At 43.9% G+C, this 21636-nt stretch overlaps 1 protein-coding gene across 1 annotated transcript in view; it reads left to right on the forward strand.

Annotated features, from left to right (window-relative positions):
* Positions 1-21636, forward strand: part of LOC141133874 (NACHT, LRR and PYD domains-containing protein 3-like) — a gene marked incomplete in the record, with an annotated part of 735962 nt that overhangs the window by 625983 nt on the left and 88343 nt on the right. The window contains 1 exon segment of the mRNA XM_073623461.1: positions 9533-9703. Coding sequence (XP_073479562.1) covers positions 9533-9703 — 171 coding nt within the window.

Genomic DNA, 21636 nt, shown 5'->3' on the forward strand with positions numbered 1-21636 from the left:
ATCACAACCTTATCTGTTTCACACTCTCCTTGTCTCCTATATCACATGCTGCCAACCCACAAACCACTACCCGCAGGAACCTTCGCAACCTCAAACCTTCATTTCTTCACTCTGCTACTGATGGCCATTATGACAAAATCACACCCCTGTCCTGCCCAGACCTAACCACTTCCATCTACAACACCACGTTGTCATCCTCCCTAGACGTACTTGCTCCTCTTTCTACACGCAGAACCAGGCCCCATCTGCCACAACCCTGGCAAACAGACGACACCAGAAGTCTCAAGAGACACAGCCGTGCTCTTGAGCGAGCATGGCGTAAATCTAAATCCCTGCAAGATTTTACCCTCTACAAATCTGTCCTTCTCAAATACAACTCCTGCCTCCACACTGCTAAACAAACCTATTACAACACTCATCAAAACCCTCTCATCCAAACCTCGTCAACTCTTTTCTACCCTTAATTCCTTACTTCACCCCCCACTGCCCCCACCCACCAACTTGCTTAGCGCTCAACAGATTGCCAACCACTTCAATAGCAAAATCAACACAATTCGCAAGGAGATATCCAGCATTCAAATTCCTCCCCTACCCAACATATCAGGTCCAACTCCACACTCAATACTCTCCTCCTTTTGCCCAGTTACCACAGAAGAAGTTGATAAACTCCTCTCCATGGCCCACCTCACTACATGTCCCCTGGACCCTGTCCCCTCTCAGTTACTGCGACCACCTTCCCACTCTATCCTCAACTCCCTAACCCACATCTTCAACCTCTCCCTCTCCTCTGGCACCTTTTCTTCCCCGCTCAAACATGCACTGTTTACCCCCATACTCAAAAAACCCTCACTAGACCCCACCTGTTTGAATAACTTAAGACCTATCTCCCCTCTCCCATTTGCCTCCAAGCTCATCGAACGCCTTGTTCATGACCAAATGAGCCGCTACCTCACGGACAACAACCTTCTTGACCCCCTACAGTCTGGCTTCCACCTACAACATTCTACTGAAACTGCCCTACTAAAACTCACCAATGACCTAATGACTGCCAAAACCAATGGCCACTACTCCATACTCATACTTTTAGACCTCTCTGCTGCCTTTGACACAGTTGACCACCTGCTGCTCCTCAGCAAATTACACTCCCTTGGCCTCCGTGATTTTGCATTATCCTGGTTCTCCTCCTACCTATCTCAGCGCACTTTCAGTGTCACTTACAACTCCATCTCCTCCGCTCCCCTTCCTCTTTCTGTTGGGGTACCCCAAGGCTCCGTCCTTGGGCCTCCCCTTTTCTCACTCTATACCTCTTCCCTGGGCCAGTTGATAACCTCCCATGGCTTCCAATACCACCTCTATGCCGATGACACACAGATCTATCTCTCCACTCCTCAACTCACCCCCACTATCTCCTCACGGATCTCAAACTTGCTAAATGACATATCGGTATGGATGTCACACCACTTCCTCAAACTTAATCTTTCTAAAACTGAGCTTGTTATATTTCCTCCTTCACGGTCCCCCTCCTGTGACTTCACCATTAATATCAACAACACAACCATTGGTCCCTCCACACATGCCAGGGTCCTGGGTGTAATCCTTGACTCTGACCTCTCCTTCAGCCCCCATATACAATCACTGGCTAAATCCTGCCGCCTTAACCTCCGCAACATCTCCAGAATTCGACCCTTCCTGACTAATGACACCACAAAGCAACTTATTCACTCCTTGATTATTTCCTGCCTCGATTACTGCAACTCTCTCCTTAATGGCCTACCCTTAAGCAGGCTATCCCCCTTCAGTCTATTATGAATGCTGCTGCTAGACTAATACACCTCACTAATCAATCCGTGACTGCTGCTCCTCTATGCCAATCCCTTCACTGGCTTCCCCTACCCCACCGTGTAAAATTCAAAATGCTAACCATAACATACAAGCCCATTCACAACATCGCCCCCATCTACATCACCAACCTCATCTGCAGATATCGCCCAAATCGCCCCCTCCGCTCCTCCCAGGACCTCCTGCTCCCTAGCTCCCTTGTTACCTCCTCCCATGCTCGCCTTCAGGACTTCTCCAGAGCCTCTCCCATCCTCTGGAATTCCCTACCCCAGTATATCCGATCAGCCCCTACCCTGTCCACCTTTAGGAGATCCCTGAAAACTCATTTATTCAGGAAAGCTTATCCCACACCCACATAACTGTCCCTGAGCCACCCCCATCAAATCATTCTTTGCAGCTATTACCTTTTGTACCACCACCCCCTCCCTTTAGAATGTAAGCTCCACGAACAGGGCCCTCCTGTACCTTTTGTATTGTACTGTAATTGTGTTGTCCCCCTTATACATTGTAAAGCGCTGCGTAAACTGTTGGCGCTATATGAATCTTGTATAATAATAATAATAATATGTATATGTGTGTGTGTGTGTGTGTGTGTGTGTATGTGTGTATATATATATATATATATATATATATATATATATATATATATATATACCGCCGTATAACACGTGCCGGCGTATGACACGCACCCCAAGTTTAGGGGGGAATTTTAAGGAAAAAACTTTTAGGAGGGAAGTTTAAGGAAAAAACTTACATTTAAATGCCCATCAATGCAGCCTTATCAGTGTCCATCTGCAGCCTTGTCCATAATTGCAGTCTTGCCCAGTGTCCATCTGCAGTAATGCCCAGTGCCTTTGCAGCCTTTCCCAGTGCCTTTGCAGCCTTGTCCAGCCGCTGATTATTTAAAATTGGTGCTGATCTCCGCTGACTGTGAGCGGAGAGGAGTGAGCGCCAGCGAGACACACAAAGACGAGTGTACTCGGCTAGACTCAGCTCCTCTCGCAGTCCCGCCCCTGACTGTGAGTAGAGCCGAGAGTAGCCGAGTACACTCGGCTATGTGTATATCGCTGGCGCTTGCTCCGCTCTGCTCACAATCAGCACACACGATTTTCCCATGATTTTAAGGGGGAAAAAGTCTGACTGTATGTGTGTATGTATATATATATATATATATATATATATATATATATATATATATATATATATATATATATATATATACACATATATATACACTGCAATACACTGCAGCTAACTGGATCTACTGCCTGCCTGACGAAGATTAGAAACAGTACAGTAGGAACGGTCTGCAGTGAGATCTAGCTAACTGAATAAACTGCCTGCTCAAAGTAAATTAAATGACACACTCTGTTTCTCTCTATCTATCTCTCTATAATGCCAGCAACACACTACACAGGGCCTACGTACAGGCGGCCTCATATAGTGTGGGGCATGTACTTAACCCCCTGAGCCTTAAATGGCCAAAGGCACCCTGCCTTTGACCAATTATGGCTCTGTTTGCTTATGGCGCTGTGATTGGCCAAAGCATGCGGGTCATAGTGCATGCTTGGCCAATCATCAGCCAGCAAACCACTGCGATGACGCAGTTCATTATGGGCCGTGGCGCGCAGCTAGAATTTGGTGTGAACGGCCCATAATGTTTGATCTTTGTCGAATGAACGAACAGCAGATGTGCGAGTCAAAATCATGTTCCACTCGAACAGTCAGCCCATCCCTACTGGGGAGTGACCGCCACCTTCTTGCCCTGGGCCTCCGGAACTGCTGCAGGTGTAGGGCAGAGGTCTTTGACCCTCTGTCCAGTTGTCAGCACTTCAACTAGAGAAGTTTCTGGTAACTCCACAGATGCTGCTGGCACAAAATCCCACGTCTCTGTCAGTGTTGTGGGAGAAAGGCCGACTGCCTCTTCTCTCAGGGAGGTTGAAGCTGCTGTTGGTGCTGGGCAGAGCTCAGTGATGTTTGGCCCAGATGCCAGCTCTTCTACTGGATGTCTCTGGAACTGGTGTCTGGGAATAGAGGTTCACAGTCTTCTGCCCGTAGAACCCAAAGGATGTTATTGGTGCTGGGCAGAGGCTAGCAGAGCTCTGCCTTGTTGTCAGCACTTCAGCTTTGGGGATGGCCATCTCCAGAGTTTCCGCTGCTAATTCTAGGGCACGCTGCTGAACGTGTTCTAGCAGTTCCCGGTATGCCCTTTCCAGATGCTGTTCCTTCCTTAGCAAATATTCCAGGTCTGGTTTAAGCTCTGAGACTAAGCATAGCCTCTCTGTATTCTCGCTGGTCCTCAAGGGTAGGATCCCCTTCATAGCCAAACACAAAACCATCTGTAAGGCTCTCCCACAGCAATCCAGGGCCACCAAAGTCACATCCCTCCGGAGAGCATTCTGTTGTCTCCCCTAAATATCCCTACTCTGCGTGCCATTGCAGAGCCTGATATCGATTGTCCAGCTCTATCTCCTGCTGGACCAGCCTGTCCAACCATTGGTCCTGGGGCCACTCTTCCATGAATGGCATCTGTAACTGCCATTGATCACTGGCTCATTGCTCTGTGGTTGGAAAGCACTTGCCCTGGTGTCTACCAGCAACCTGGAGGGCTCCAATCCAGATCTGCACCAGAATCTGCTGCCTGATCTCCAGGTACTGATCCGCAGACACAGACCTGGGGATTGCTGAAAGGGCACTCCGCAGCAGCACTTGCAACTTTGATGCCAGATACATATCTCCAGCTCTTCTGCTATCCGGACCTTGATCCCGTTGGAAGTTTGGATGTCCCAGACTGCAGGAAGAATCCCATTGCTGCCACCAATGTCACGGAACCCCGTCGCACTCCGCTTATATGCTTCCGTCAGTATACAGCCTCCTCCAGTCTGATCATCAGATATCAGATTTTACAGCCGAATATTGTAACCAAGAACTAGACGAGACTAGCTCAGTTACACAGTTTGAACATGGAATCATTTATTGGACAAACTCTGGACAAACAAATATATACAACAGGAGGACATTTCCCCGTCCCCCCATTCTGATCACATTACCCTAGCAAACTGTAACCAGAAACAGAATTAACATAGCTAATTAACAAATCATTTAAACAGCCTAGGTGACTCAGAGGTATGACCATTCAGGGCAGACTTGTCTTTTTAGAAGACACAACACACATTATCATAAACATAAACACAGGACACGTTCACATAATAGCAGGAGCCCCTAGTAGCAGACGGACTGTCTCCTACATTGTACAGAGGCCAATGTGATCAGCTCTTTCAAATGACATGTATAGTTCAGACTCAAATAAACCAGGAATAGTCTGTATATTCCCTGGGAGATATGGTGGATAAATATTACTGTTTCATTTTAAGTAATCCAAGACACATTTTCTTGGTCACCCTGTGCCCCTAATAAACACAGGGTGAATTAGACATAAGAGGTGCATGGGGAGCTGAAGCAAGGGTTTCCCAATCTCTCCAAGGGATTCTGGGTTCCACTAGTCCCACGCCCAACGTGACTTCCATCACAGTACCCCTGCCCAAAGAGCACCCCAAAGAAGACGTTGTGTCTGCAGAAAACACAGATATAGGCATGACACCAGCTTTTATTGTCCCTCCTGTCCTGACCAACCTGGTCTCTGAAACCATGAATGTTTCCATCACTACCATACACTAGTGGATTATTAGAATATAAATCTGGGCACTAGTCCTCAGGAGTGATGAGCTGCAACTGGAGAGAGTCCAGAGAAGGGCAACAAAGCTAATAAAGGGACTGGAGGACCTTATAAAGAAAGGTTACAAACATTGAGCCTATTCTCTCTGGAGAAGAGACGCTTGAGAGGGGTTATTATTTCAATGTACAAATACCGTACTGGTGACCCTACAATAGGGATAAAACTTTTCTGTGAAAGGGAATTTAAAGACACACGGCCATTCACTAACATTAGAAGAGAAGCAGTTTAACCTCAAACTACGTAGATGGTTCTTTACTGTTATGCCCCGTACACACAGTCGGACTTTCCGATGGAAAATGTGCAATCGGAGCTTGTTGTCGGAAATTCCGACCGTGTAGGCTCCATTGGACTTTTTCCATCGGAATTTCCGACACACAAAGTTTGAGATCTGGATCTCAAATTTTCCAACAACAAAATCCGTTCACGTAAATTCCGATCGTGTGTACATAATTCCGACATACAAAATGCCACGCATGCTCAGAATCAAGCTTAAGAGCAGCACTGGCTATTGAACTTAGTTACATAGTAGGTGAGGTTGAAAAAAGACACAAGTCCATCAAGTCCAACCTATGTGTGTGATTATGTGTCAGTATTGCATTGTATATCCCTGTATGTTGTGGTCATTCAGGTGCTTATCTAATAGTTTCTTGAAGCTATCAATGCTCCCCGCTGAGACCACCACCTGTGGAAGGGAATTCCACATCCTTGCCGCTCTTACAGTAAAGAACCATCTACGTAGTTTAAGGTTAAACCTCTTTTCTTCTAATTTTAATGAGTGGCCACGAGTCTTGGTAAACTCTCTTCTGCAAAAAAGTTTTATCCCTATTGTGGGGTCACCAGTCTGGTATTTGTAAATTGAAATCATATCCCCTCCAACGTAATTTTTGTCGGCTCGTCGTACGTGCTGTACGTCACCGCGTTCTTGATGTTCGAATTTCCGACCAACTTTGTGTGACCGTGCGTATGCAAAACAAGTTTGAGCCAACATCCGTTGGAAAAAAACATGGATTTTGTTGTTGGAATGTCCGATCGTGTGTAAGTGGCATAAGAGCGGTGAGGATGTGGAATTCTCTTTCACAGGCAGTGGTTTCAGCGGGGAGCGTTGATCATTTTAAAAAACTATTAGATAGGAACCTGAACGACCATAACATACAGGGATACACAATGTAATTCTGACATAAAAGCACACACATAGGTTGGACTTGATGGACTTGTGTCTTCTTTCAACCTCACCATCACCAACTATGTAACTATGTATGTACAGCACGGCACAGTCCTAGGGCACACTATCACATAGGGTCTTGAAAGATGAGATGGTCCATTTTGAGAGACCCTAAGCTGAAACGTTTACAGTTACAATAAAAATGTAAAAATTTAAAAAAATAAATAAAATAAAAAATAAAATAAATTGAATAAAAAAGCCAAAAATAGTTGATGTTTTATTGTTCTCTCTATTGTTCTCTCTCCATTGTTCTGCTCTGTTACTGAATTTTCTGCTTAACTGTAATCTTTTATTGTTACTGTGTTTTATCATGTTTGCTTTACAGGTATGTCATTCTACCCTTATACTTTACTGTTACTGTGTTTTATTGTTAACCATCAGTTGCTTTGCAGGTACACCATTCAGCTGCAGCACAAGTTTATTTATTCTGACAGCAACAGGGTTTGCAACAGGGTTTGCTCTTATGATACGTAAATCCATGACTCCAGCACTGTAGGAGGTGATTTCACCACCACAGTTAAAAAAAGAGCATATATGCCGAAGCATGGGGGCAGATGTGGACATTAGAGGCGGATTGCCCCTATGCTTTGGCACACATTTGGGCAATATAGTGTGTTTTTGTGCATTAAAATTCAAAAAAGTGTTTTTTTTTTCCAAAAAATTGCTTTTTAAAAAATTACTGCGCAATTACTTTGTGAAAAAAAAAATCAACACCCACCATTTTAATCTGTAGGCTTTAAAAAAATATATATATATATAATGTTTGTGGGTTCAAAGTAATTTTCTAGCAAAAACAAATTTTATCTTCATGTAAACAAAAAGCGTCAGAAAGGACAAGTGGTTCAAATGGTTAGAAGAGTGGGTGATGTGTGACATAGGCTTTTAATGTTGGGCATAAAATGCCAGGACAGTTCAAAACCCCCCAAATGACCCCCTTTTGGAAAATAGACACTTCAAGCTATTTGCTGAGAAGCATGTTGAGTCCATAGATTATTATACATTTTGCCACAAGTTTCATTATTATTTGTTTACACAAAGTTGTCACTAAATAATATATAGCTCCAACATGGCATTGGTATATGTGAAATTACAGCCCAAAAATACATTCTGCTGCTTCTCCTGAGTACGGGAATACCTCATGTGTGACACTTTTTGGGACCCTAGCCGCGTACAGGACCCCAGAAACCAATCACAGTTCTGGAGGCCCTGAAATGTCAAGATAGCACAATTTTTACCCCATTTTGGAAAGTAGATACCCCAATGTATTTGCTAGGAGGCATGGTGAGTATTTTGCAGATCTCATTTGTTTTGGAAAATAAAAAAAGAAAAAGATTTTTTTTTCTTTTTTCAATTTTCAAATCTTTGTAACAAAAAGTGAGATCTGCAAAATACTCACCATCCCTCTCAGCAAATAGCTTGGGGTGTCTACTTTCCAAAATTAGGTCATTTGGGGGGTTTTGTGCTATATTGGCATTTCATGGCCTCTGAAACTGTAATAGGTATTGAGGAGTGAAATCAAAAATGTATGCTCTTAGAAATCTTGAAGGCAGTGATTGGTTTTCGGGGTCCTGTACGCGGCTAGACTCCTAAAAAATCTCACACATGTGGTATCCCCATACCCATGGCATGTTTGAGCAATATACCATTTTTTTTGCCCTTTGTCTTTGTGAAAAAAAATATCCTGACATTTTAGCACCTCAAGAAATGAGATAGGCAGTCATAAACTAAAAGCTGCGTAAATTCCAGTAAATATATCATAGTTTGTAGACGCAAGAACTTTTGCACAAACCAATAAATATACGCTTATTGACTTTTTTTACCCAAGATATGTGGCTGAATACATTTTGGCCTAAATGTATGACTAAAATTGAGTTTATTGGATTTTTATGTTTGTGTACAGCATTGCATGACCGCGCAACTACCAGTTAAAGCAGCGCAGTGCCAAATTGTAAAAAGTGCTCTGGTCATTAAGGGGGTAAATCCTTCTGGGGCTGAAGTGGTTAAGGTAAAAAACCCTCATCCTTTAGAGCCTCTGTAATAATTCCTGTAACATCCTAGTATATGATCTATATCTATGGAGATGATATCTGATTGCTGGAGACACTAAAGAATGGGGGATGGAAGAATAAAGTGCTTTAATGTGAAGTGTCCCCCATGTGAATGTAGAATCCCATTGTAAATGTAGAATATCCACCAATATAGTACTTGTATCTCTAATACATCCCAGAAGTCTCAGCACTAAAGGCTGGAAATGTATATCCACCCCTCCCCCCTACATTCTCTATAAGGGATCCTATTCCTGCCACAATCCGGTGACCTTCAATGGGGACTCCTGATTTGTGGACTTTAGGAAGGTGATGGAATATTGGGGTCATTGGGGTACCCACCATCAGAAATTCTGCTGTTTTATTTCATAACCCCCCCAGATCCTTTCCTTTATCTATTAATTTCAAAAGCCCCTGTATGAGACACTGTATGAGGTCCTGCTTAATAACCGGGTACATAAGGGGGTGACTGAGCTTTCACAGCGCCCCCTCTTTATACTGTGTAGACATAAGTACTACAACAGCTTCACCTTTATCAGCTTCCCTAATAACAAGATCTTTCCTCTGTATAACATTATGTATATCCTGATATTCCACTCTAGTGATGTTATGTTACTTTTCACTAAATGGGAATAATTCCTCATATTCATCTCATAATATAATATCATGTGTCTGGATTTGTCTCTGCAGGTTGTGTGAATGTGGTGTGACTTCCTCCAGCTGTGATGATCTCAGATCCATTCTTATCAATAACCAATCCCTCACCAGACTGGAATTATCAAGGAATAATCTGGAAGACTCTGGAATAAAACTTCTATGTGAGGGGCTCAGAGATCCTGGCTGTACTCTGCAGGAGCTGGAGTGAGAATTATCCTATAAATTATATAATATTCTGCTGGATTCTGGTATACAGTGGGGACGGAAAGTATTCAGACCCCCTTAAATTTTTCACTCTTTGTTATATTGCAGCCATTTGCTAAAAAATTTAAGTTCATATTTTTCCTCATTAATGTACACACAGCACCCCATATTGACAGGAAAAACACAAAATTGTTGACATTTTTGCAGATTTATTAAAAAAGAAAAACTGAAATATCACATGGTCCTGAGTAGGGATGAGCCGAACACCCCCCTGTTCGGTTCGCACCAGAACATGCGAACAGGAAAAAAGTTCGTTCGAACACGCGAACACCATTAAAGTCTATGGGACACGAACATGAATAATCAAAAGTGCTAATTTTAAAGGCTAATATGCAAGTTATTGTCATAAAAAGTGTTTGGGGACCTGGGTCCTGCCCCAGGGGACATGGATCAATGCAAAAAATTTTTTTAAAAACGGCCGTTTTTTCAGGAGCAGTGATTTTAATAATGCTTAAAGTCAAACAATAAAAGTGTAATATCCCTTTAAATTTCGTACCTGGGGGGTGTCTATAGTGTGCCTGTAAAGGGGCGCATGTTTCCTGTGTTTAGAACAGTCTGACAGCAAAATGACATTTTGAAGGAAAAAACTCATTTAAAACTACCGCGGCTATTGCATTGCCGACAATACACATAGAAGTTCATTGATAAAAACGGCATGGGAATTCCCCAAAGGGGAACCCCGAACCAAAATTAAAAAAAAAAAAAAGACATAGGAGTCCCCCTAAATTCCATACCAGGCCCTTCAGGTCTGATATGGATATTAAGGGGAACCCCGGCCAAAATTAAAAAAAAAAAATGACGTGGGGTTCCCCCTAAATTCCATACCAGACCCTTCAGGTCTGGTATGGATTTTAAGGGAAACCCCGCACCAAAAAAAAAAAACGGCGTGGGGTCCCCCCAAAAATCCATACCAGACCCTTATCCGAGCACGCAACCTGGCAGGCCGCAGAAAAGAGGGGGGGACGAGAGTGCGGCCCCCCCCTCCTGAACCGTACCAGGCCACATGCCCTCAACATTGGGAGGGTGCTTTGGGGTAGCCCCCCAAAACACCTTGTCCCCATGTTGATGAGGACAAGGGCCTCATCCCCACAACCCTGGCCGGTGGTTGTGGGGGTCTGCGGGCGGGGGGCTTATCGGAATCTGGAAGCCCCCTTTAACAAGGGGACCCCCAGATCCTGGCCCCCCCCGTGTGAAATGGTAAGGGGGTACAAAAGTACCCCTACCATTTCACTAAAAAACTGTCAAAAATGTTAAAAATGACAAGAGACAGTTTTTGAAAATTCCTTTATTTAAATACTTCTTCTTTCTTCTATCTTCCTTCATCTTCTGGTTCTTCTGGTTCTTCCTCCGGCGTTCTCGTCCAGCATCTCCTCCGCGGCGTCTTCTATCTTCTTCTCCTCGGGCCGCTCCGCACCCATGGCATGGGGGGAGGCTCCCGCTCTTCTCTCCATCTTCTTCATCTTCTCTTCTTCTCTTCTTCTCTTCTTCTCTTCTTCTCTTCTTCATTTTCTTCTCCGGGCCGCTCCGCACCCATGCTGGCATGGAGGGAGGCTCCCGCTGTGTGACGGCGCTCCTCGTCTGACAGTTCTTAAATAACGGGGGGCGGGGCCACCCGGTGACCCCGCCCCCCTCTGACGCACGGTGACTTGACGGGACTTCCCTGTGGCATTCCCCGTGACGTCACAGGGAAGTCCCGTCAAGTCACCGTGCGTCAGAGGGGGGCGGGGTCACCGGGTGGCCCCGCCCCCCGTTATTTAAGAACTGTCAGACGAGGAGCGCCGTCACACAGCGGGAGCCTCCCTCCATGCCAGCATGGGTGCGGAGCGGCCCGGAGAAGAAAATGAAGAAGAGAAGAAGAGAAGAAAAGAAGAGAAGAGAAGAAGATGGAGAGAAGAGCGGGAGCCTCCCCCCATGCCATGGGTGCGGAGCGGCCCGAGGAGAAGAAGATAGAAGACGCCGCGGAGGAGATGCTGGACGAGAACGCCGGAGGAAGAACCAGAAGAGCCAGAAGAACCAGAAGATGAAGGAAGATAGAAGAAAGAAGAAGTATTTAAATAAAGGAATTGTCAAAAACTGTCTCTTGTCATTTTTAACATTTTTGACAGTTTTTTAGTGAAATGGTAGGGGTACTTTTGTACCCCCTTACCATTTCACACAGGGGGGGGCCGGGATCTGGGGGTCCCCTTGTTAAAGGGGGCTTCCAGATTCCGATAAGCCCCCCACCCGCAGACCCCCACAACCACCGGCCAGGGTTGTGGGGATGAGGCCCTTGTCCTCATCAACATGGGGACAAGGTGTTTTGGGGGGCTACCCCAAAGCACCCTCCCAATGTTGAGGGCATGTGGCCTGGTACGGTTCAGGAGGGGGGGGCCGCACTCTCGTCCCCTCCTCTTTTCCTGCGGCCTGCCAGGTTGCGTGCTCGGATAAGGGTCTAGTATGGATTTTTGGGGGGACCCCACGCCGTTTTTTTTTTTTTTTCGGCGCGGGGTTCCCCTTAAAATCCATACCAGACCTGAAGGGTCTGGTATGGAATTTAGGGGGAACCCCACGTCATTTTTTTTTTTAAATTTTGTCCGGGGTTCCCCTTAATATCCATATCAGACCTGAAGGGCCTGGTATGGAATTTAGGGGGACTCCTACGTCTTTTTTTTTTTTTTTTTAATTTTGGTTCGGGGTTCCCCTTTGGGGAATTCAAATGCCGTTTTTATCAATGAACTTCTATGTGTATTGTCGGCAATGCAATAGCCGCGGTAGTTTTAAATGAGTTTTTTCCTTCAAAATGTCATTTTGCTGTCAGACTGTTCTAAACACAGGAAACATGCGCCCCTTTACAGGCATACTATAGACACCCCCCAGGTACGAAATTTAAAGGGATATTACACTTTTATTGTTTGACTTTAAGCATTATTAAAATCACTGCTCCTGAAAAAACGGCCGTTTTTAAAAAAATTTTTTGCATTGATCCATGTCCCCTGGGGCAGGACCCAGGTCCCCAAACACTTTTTATGACAATAACTTGCATATTAGCCTTTAAAATTAGCACTTTTGATTTCTCCCATAGACTTTTAAATGGTGTTCCGTCTGCATTCGAATTTGCCGCGAACACCCCAAATTGTTTGCTGTTCGGCGAACTTGCGAACAGCCAATGTTCGAGTCGAACATGAGTTCGACTCGAACTCGAAGCTCATCCCTAGTCCTGAGTATTCAGACCCTTTGCTCAGTATTTAGTAGAAGCACCCTTTTGATCTAATACAGCCTTGAGTCTTTTTGGGAAAGATGCATCAAGTTTTTCACACCTGGATATGGGGATCCTCTGCCTTTCCTCCTTGCAGATCCTCTCCAGTTCTGTCAGGATGGATGGTAAATGTTGGTGGACAGCCATTTTTAGGTCTCTCCAGAGATACTCAATTGGGTTTAAGTCAGGGCTCTGGCTGGGCCATTCAAGAACAGTGACAGAGTTGTTGTTAAGCCACTCCTTCATTATTTTAGCTGTGTGCTTAGGGTCATTGTCTTGTTGGAAGGTAAACCTTCGGCCCAGTCTGAGGTCCTGAGCACTCTGGAGAAGGTTTTCGCCCAGGATATCCCTGTACTTGGCCGGATTCATCTTTCCCTCAATTGCAACCAGTCGTCCTGTTCCTGCAGCTGAAAAACACCCCCACAGCATGATGCTGCCACCACCATGCTTCACTGTTGGGACTGTATTGGACAGGTGATGAGCAGTGCCTGGTTTTCTCCACACATACCACTTAGAATTAAGGCCAAAAAGTTCTATGTTGGTCTCATCAGACCAAAGAATCTTATTTCTCACCATTTTGGAGTCCTTCAGGTGTTTTTAAGCAAACTCCATGAGGGCTTTTTATGTGTCTTGCTCTGAGGAGAGGCTTCCGTCAGGCCACTCTGCCGTAAAGCCACGACTTGTGGAGGGCTGCAGTGATGGTTGACTTTCTACAACTTTCTCCCATCTCCCAACTGCATCTCTGGAGCCACAGTGATCTTTGGGTTCTTCTTTACCTCTCTCACCAAGGCTCTTCTCCCCCGATAGCTCAGTTTGGCTGGACGGCCAGCTCTAGGAAGGGTTCTGGTCGTCCCAAATGTCTTCCATTTAAGGATTATGGAGGCCACTGTGCTCTTAGGAACCTTAAGTTTTTTTTGTAACCTTGGCCAGATCTGTGCCTTGCCAAAATTCAGGCAGTTCCTTTGACCTCATGATTCTCATTTGCTCTGACATGCACTGTGAGCTGTAAGGTCTTATATAGACAGGTGTGTGGCTTTCCTAATCAAGTCCAATCAGTATAATCAAATACAGCTGGACTCAAATGAAGGTATAGAACCATCTCAAGGATGATTAGAAGAAATGGACAGCACCTGAGTTAAATATATGAGTGTCACAGCATATCTTCTATATGAGGGCCTCAGACATGTCACCTCATTTTGGACTGAATTCAGACCTGAAACAGACCAGAAGATGCACAGGACTCTATATCCTCTTCATTCAGTGACCAATCATAGACAGATGGTCCTCAATTAGAATCTGGAAGGACAGAGCCAGTCTCTACACCAGAAGTGACACCTAGATGCTAATAAAATCCCCCATCCTTGGAGATATAAAACTGTCACCTCACTGAGCCTCAAAGAGAAGTCCTAGTCATTTCATCTACAAGCCCAGCAGGGGACGAGGCCGATACAGTGAGAAGGCCCCAAACTGTCTTCCAGACATTGGTTTATGTCAGAGATCAGAGGAATCTATTTTATCTCTCATACAAAATAAAATATTAGTTGCAGAGAGATGGAAATAATTCCTCCTGATTGTACACATGTTGGGGTACATGTACATATAACATTGTATGTGTAGTGAGGATAGAATCCAGGAGAAACCCCCAGAATGGTTCTATGGAGCCTGATCACACCAGCCAAGCACTGATTGGTCTTGTTGGGATCAGACTGACATGCCAGTGTTAAAAATCCGATCCTCATCCATCAGAACCATTCATGGCCTATTTAACTCTGGTTCCCTCAGAACACAGGACCGGCTTGTGGGCTGGGAAGGGAACACCCCCCAGGGTTGATTGGCTGATGGCTAAAGTCCACCCACATCCATAAATTGAGGATCCTGAGATATGGACGGGGGATTCCCATGGATCCGATCTAACTGGTGAATAGCGGATGTTCCTGACATGTTCCTGTCACAGGATAATCCTCAGAAAAAGTTTATTTCTGTTTTATTCTCACAGGCAGACTGTGTCTGTCCTTTTGTCTTTGTTGTATTTTCTGTCATTCTTTATCTTTTTACATATTTTATACACTAAATGACAAACTAGTGTAGCTCTGCTCTATATTACACAGACAGACAACCTACCTGCAGACAGAGGTAAGTGTTACCACAACCACAACCCCAGGGTTACTATACGGTTGTGTAACTATGTAACAAACCACCTAACCACCTGATCCTGATAATTCCAAATATTAATTACACAACAAAAATTATAATACAAAGCAAATACTACATACAATATATGTCTGCTACTACCACAACCTCAGTGCTGGAACAATGTGTTGCAGCCTAATGAATTGGTATTAATACACTATGCAGAAAACTAACAACTTTATAAAGGGAATTGATACCAAAGCACCAGTGCTGTGACTGTCTGGTGATACCACAACCACAGTGCTGTAAGTTTGTGTAGAAAACTTACACATTATTAATTTCATTGATGTCAAAGTTCCAGCGCTGCAATGTCTCCCCCTGCTATGTCTGAAACAATGAGGAGGGAGAGAGCCAAGAGAGCCTCTGCTCTTGTGCACATTGCTGGATGGAGATCAGGCTCAGGTAAGTATTAGGGGGGATGGGGGGGGCTGCATACAGAATCTGTTTTACCTTAATACAGAGAATGCAGAGAATTTATTAACTGTTCCCGACCAGCCGCCACAGTTGTAATGCGCCAGGTTGGCTCTTCTTCGTGAATCGCCATAATTGTACGTCAGTCACGTGCGTGGGTAAGGGGGGGCATAAGTGCACCCCCACTGTCCCCATTAAGATGGTATTCATTTCAGAACTGATCAGTCTACAGGCCCGGGCCAATGATTTCTGGCCTGGGCCTGCTGATCAGTTCTGGTGAATGGCAGACTGTCCTCTACCTGTGTAATGTAAACACAGGCAGAGGAAGTGATGTCATCTCCCCCCGTGGAGCCCTTTTCGGTTCCAGCTCGAGAGGAGGAGACATCCTACTGTGAGTACACCAACACTACACTGACACCAGGACACGTAGGCACACATTTAACCCCTTGATCACCCCTGATCACCCCAGTTAAACTTCCCTGTCACAGTGTCACTAGTATAGTGTACAGATCTCTTTTCTGATCACTGTATTAGTGTCACGGGTGACATCAGGTTTTAGTGTGAGTTAGTGGTAACTAAATCCCAGACAGAATCAGATTAGTGCCAGATACACTAACACGCACACACACTATATAGCTACATTACTCGTATAGTATTTGAACAGATTAATATATCTTTTTTTTTTTTTTCAATAATTTTTATTCAAATTTTGTCAGTTTACAGAATGATAAATCACATTGTCATACATCAATAGGTATCATAAACCGAAATTTAACCAGTAATAGCCAACAGAATCATATATTAGCATTGCATTCACAGTACAATTGTATGAATTATGAGGAATATGGGCAGGACAGGAGACGCTGTCTTCCTCCACCAGTCACCCCCTTGGGAGCTTACTGTGACTTTGTGGAGGTACAGCCCCTACAAGCCTATGTTTCAGTGATAACATTAACTGGGCTGTATCTGTTAGCAGTCTTGTACCAAGAGCGTGTAGCTCATAACTAGAAGTAAGTAAACAAACATACAAACTGAACAGGATCAACTCAGAGACCATAGGGAAAAAGTAGGATATGAACCTTAAAAATACAGTTAATCATTAGATAATTTACCAGATCGTTGTCTGATAAAAGATTCCTTACTTATGGTGAGTGTTGTACCAATTTATCCATCGTTGCCAATGTGGAAGAAAGTTGTCATCATTTCCCTTAATGGATGCTAGCATCCTTTCATAAGTGAAGTGTAAGGATAGTGTACGCAAAGCCTCTTCTACCTCTGGAGGATTCAGAGATCTCCACTTTCTTAGTATCACTAACTTGGCTGCCAGGAATAAGTGAGTGGTAAATTGCCTATGTAGTGGTGGAATATCTTCTATGCTGATATTTAAGATAGCTAAGGAGGGGGAAGTTTGGATTTGTAAATCTGTTACTTGACATAGAATTGTTAAAGTTATGTGACGAATATTTGGCTAGGCTCTTGCAGCTCCATAAGATATGAAAGATGGTACCCGGCTGACCACAATTCCTCCAACACATGGGAGGTGTGGAGGAGTCAAATTTAGCTATCCGATAGGGTGTTTAGTACCATCTCTGTGTGATATTATGTGAGAGTTCCCATAGGTTGGTACATTTAGTTGCTGAATGGATATGTTGCAGGGCTTTGTGCCATTGCTCTTCAGAAAAGGAGTCCTTAAGATCCCTTTCCCATGCTAGCATAGAGTTTGTTTTGGTGAGTATGATTTTATCATGGAGAAAGTTGTAAAACAGTGTCTTGGCAGTAAGGTAGATATGAATCTGCCATAATAATTTGTATTTAATGGTGTTAGTGTTCTTTAGATACAATGTTACTCAGAAGTGATTAAATTGTTCTAAAATAGGTAAGCCACATTCCGTTTGTAAGTCAGCAAACAGTTTCACATTAGTACCTGAGCATAGATCCGAAACCCATTTCAGTCCCCTTGTTTTCCATTTATTCAAGGTCAAATACGGAATTATCAAAGCCAGAGTAGATATAGGTATTGACAGAGGGATAGTGGGAGATGCCCGAGATTTGGTAGTCAACAAGATTTTCCATGAATCTAGGGTTGCTAGAATTGGTAGAGGGAGGTCAGTTGGTTTAGATTTAAAATGTAGGTAAGCTAAAACATATTCGTAAAGGCTACCTCCTGGTATCATGGTTTGTTCAATGCTTCCCCATAGTGGGGTATGTTGGTTAGGAAACCATCCTCTAAGTTGCGCTAATATTGCAGCTAGATGGTAGTCAGTTATTACCGGTAGACCTACCCCACCTGCTGTTTTTGTTTTACAAAGCTTGGAAAGAGTGCTTCTGGCTTTCTTACCTTCCCAAAGGTATCTGGAAAGTATGGTTTGTAGGTTTTGAAAGAATTTTTTTGGGGGACAGGAATGGGTACCGTTTGGTAGATGTAAAGTAATATATACGGTAGGACTTGCATTTTAAAGGCAGTCAGCCTTCCCGACCATGACAATGTATGTTTGCTTAAGGACTGGACTCATGCTTGTAATGTACATTCTAGTGGGAGGTAGTTGGCATGGAATAGTTGTTTAGGTTGGGAGGTGAGTTTAATACCTAAATATGTCATTTCTTGGGAATTCCACACATATTGAAATCTAGCTTGCATGGTTACTCTGTCACTTGTAGTTACACCTAGGTCCAATATATAAGATTTGGCTTTGTTTACCTTGTAGTATGATACTGTACCATATTTATGTAATGGTTGAGATATGTGTTTCAGGGAAGACACCGAATTAGTGAGCATAAGGATCACATCATCTGCAAAAAGACTTATGACATGCTTGCGATTATTGATCATGAAACCTTGTATGTTGGGATTTTGTCTTATGCTGGTTGCCAAAGGCTCCATTAACAGGTTAAAAATAAGGGGAGATAGTGGGAACCCCTGGCGGGTACCATTTGTGATCCTAAAGGGTTTAGATAGCATACCTGAAGTATACACTCAAGCTGATGGAAAGGTATATAGGGCTAGTGTGACAGACTCACCCGGGACAGAGGCTTTTGGAGGGGACTGAATGTCAACCTCTTGCCTACAGATTATGGGCCCTCGCATTTGGGGTACCCTTGAGGTGTTGTTACTTTGGATTTGGGTCCTTGTCCCCCAGGACACACAGACTCTGTGGACCCTGTATTTGCCACATTAGCAATAGTGACTGATTCATACTGTTGGGACACATACTGTGAGGAGATGCTAATATCAACTCCAACTACCTGTCTTGTTGTCTGCTATAATGTGTTTACTGTAAATAAGTCTAGTCTGGCTTACCACAGCTTCTAAGAGTATTCAACTCATTGTTGTTTGTATTGTTAATTGTAATTAGCTCCTGTTTATACTACTGTGTGAAGCTCGGTGACCACAAGTCTGTGTCCTACAGGTCATGTCTCTGAGTCATCTAGTCTGGGTAAATGTTTTAGTAAACTAGCTCATGTTAATTAGGTTACAGTTTTGTTGTTAGAGTAATATCAGCAGGAGGGGGGAACCTCCTCTAACGGTATATAAAGACTTGTAATTTTGGTTCTAATAAATCAGTCCATGTTAGCAGCTAAGCAAGTCTCGCCTTGTTTTGTGTTTTGTGAGCAGTTAGAATATCTGATATCTATATCCAGACTGGGAGGAAGTGGTATACTGACGGAAGCACTCAAGTGGAGTGAGGGGCATTCCGTGACAGCTATTATTGCAGAAAGTAGGTGGCCTGTGAAACCAAATTTCTCCAGTGGTGTTGTTAGATATTTCCAATGCACTCTATCGAACGCCTTCTCTGCATCCAGAGCTAGAAGCAGAAAAGGCGTCCCATGTTTCGTAGCCAGATGGATTACATCAATTAGTCTTCTGGTGGCATCAGACGTTTGTCTTCCTTTGGTGAATCCAGATTGATCTGGGTCAATTAAGGTAGGAAGGATGTCAACCAGTCTCATTGCTATCATTTTAGCATAAATCTTTAGATCATTGTTCAATAAGGATATTGGCCTAAAATTTTGGGGAACATCCGGTGTCTTCCCCGGTTTGGGCAACGTAACTATTAATGCTTCTAACATCTCAGATGGAAAGGAGGCTGAGGCAGCAGCGGCTTCGAACACCTTAAGAAGGTGTGATCCCAGGATTTGTTTAAAATTTTTGTAATATTCCCCTGTCAGACCATCTGGTCCCGGGGATTTGTTATTGGGAAGAGTGTCTATAACTTTTAGTAATTCAAATACTGAGAAGGGGGAATTTAACTCCTGCAGATGTGAGGTGGAGAGTTGGGGTAGTTTAATGTCTTTTAAGAAATCACTTATAGCTGATTGGAATGGCTGTGCAGTACAGCTGTCCTGATTTAGGTTGTAGAGGGACCCATAATATTTGCTAAATGCATTGGCAATGTTTTGGGGATCAAATACTTTTTTGTTTGGATGTAGGGTTGGTTATGTGGGGTATTTTGGTTTTAAAGCGTTGGCCTTGCAACTTGCTAGCAAGTTCTTTTCCAGCCTTATTGCTGGTCGAATAGAAGGTAATTTTTAGCCTCCTTTCCCTTTGTTCAAAAGAATGGAGTAATTCTAATCTAAGGTCGTATAGCAGAGCTGTAAGTTTTGCACTAATGTGGTGTGTAGGGTTTTTTTTTTATCTTGATCTTCAAGGACTCTGATTTCTGAAATAAGGGAATTAAGCCGCTTTTGCCTCTGCTTTTTGAGCCTTGTGGCTAGCTGGATAAGTATACCTCTAATGCACGCCTTGTGAGCGTTCCAGAGTACAAATAGGTCGTTTGTAGAAGAGGAATTGATCTGGAAATAATCAGACAAGTGACCTTCTAACATATTCTTAGTTGATGGGTTTTGTATTACCTGTGGGCTAGCGCGCCATATATAGGCCCTGTTATTAGGGTAGCTATCTCCTAGAGTGAGGTGGACAGAAGCATGGTCTGACCATGTTATGTTATTGATTTTAATTTGAATTACTTTTTGAAGCAGATGAAGTCCAGATGAAGCTACACATCCTTGTAATGTGAAACGCGTTGACGTCATCCTGCTCGGACGTCACGCTCCGCTGTCATCCCCCGTTGGGGCTAGCCGGCTGACACACCGAGGGAGGGAATATGACCCGAAGGTTGAGGCCACTTCATAGGAGGATATAGGTGCACCTGTATGGATGATCATCCATTTATTTTTGCAGTGCCTTTTGGAGCACAACGCTCCTGCAAGCAATATCGCGCTGTTATCTTCAGCATTCAGTGGAGACGGATTACAGCAAAGGTGACACAACACTTCGGTAGTATCTGATGATCTCCACACAGGACCCGGAAGTGGTAACGTACCTGATCACCTTCATTCAATGTTTCTGTTTGCCAACAGTATGCAAGGTTTTGTTCTATTGACTGAATTAGTTTCCAACAGGATACATGCATAGAATCATCGCGCAAACTGAAGTACCTTGCTATATACACTGTTGGACCCTTTGCTTCCAGTGGGTCTTTCAGCACTGTTTATGGACATTACATCCTTCATTCACTACAGTTCTCTGTGATCTACTAGTGCTCCATTGAGTGCCCTTCTCCACGCCCCCCATCCCTCTTCTTCCCTACCCTTTTCCCTCCTCCCCTCCCCCCTCTCCCTCTTTCACCCCCCCTTCTCCCTTCCCCGCCATCCCTGGCTCAAAACGCCCCCTGGGGGATTGATGTCAGTTTGCAACCATATTCAGCATAGCTGAACACTCCACATTGTAGTTGGTTGAGCAGACATCAATTGCCTTGATGTCCGGACATTTGTTTGTCTTTTGTTAGTAGTGTCCCCCCAGTCTGTGTCTGTATTGGTTGAACCCATGTGGTCAGTCAATCTTTTTACCCAGGGCAGTATAGTTATTGGTTTATACTCTTTTATCCACAGGTTTCATATTTTTGTACCACAATAAATACTTTTTGATACCACATCTATACTATGTGTTGCCTTTTCATTAGCCCCATCTTTTCTTGGTCCCCTCTCTGTTTGGGACAATTATTGGTTTGCAGGCTTTCAGGGACTGAAAGGCAATCAC

This window comes from Aquarana catesbeiana, linkage group LG03, assembly GCF_042186555.1.
Source record: "Aquarana catesbeiana isolate 2022-GZ linkage group LG03, ASM4218655v1, whole genome shotgun sequence".
In the NCBI taxonomy this organism is placed as follows: domain Eukaryota; kingdom Metazoa; phylum Chordata; class Amphibia; order Anura; family Ranidae; genus Aquarana; species Aquarana catesbeiana.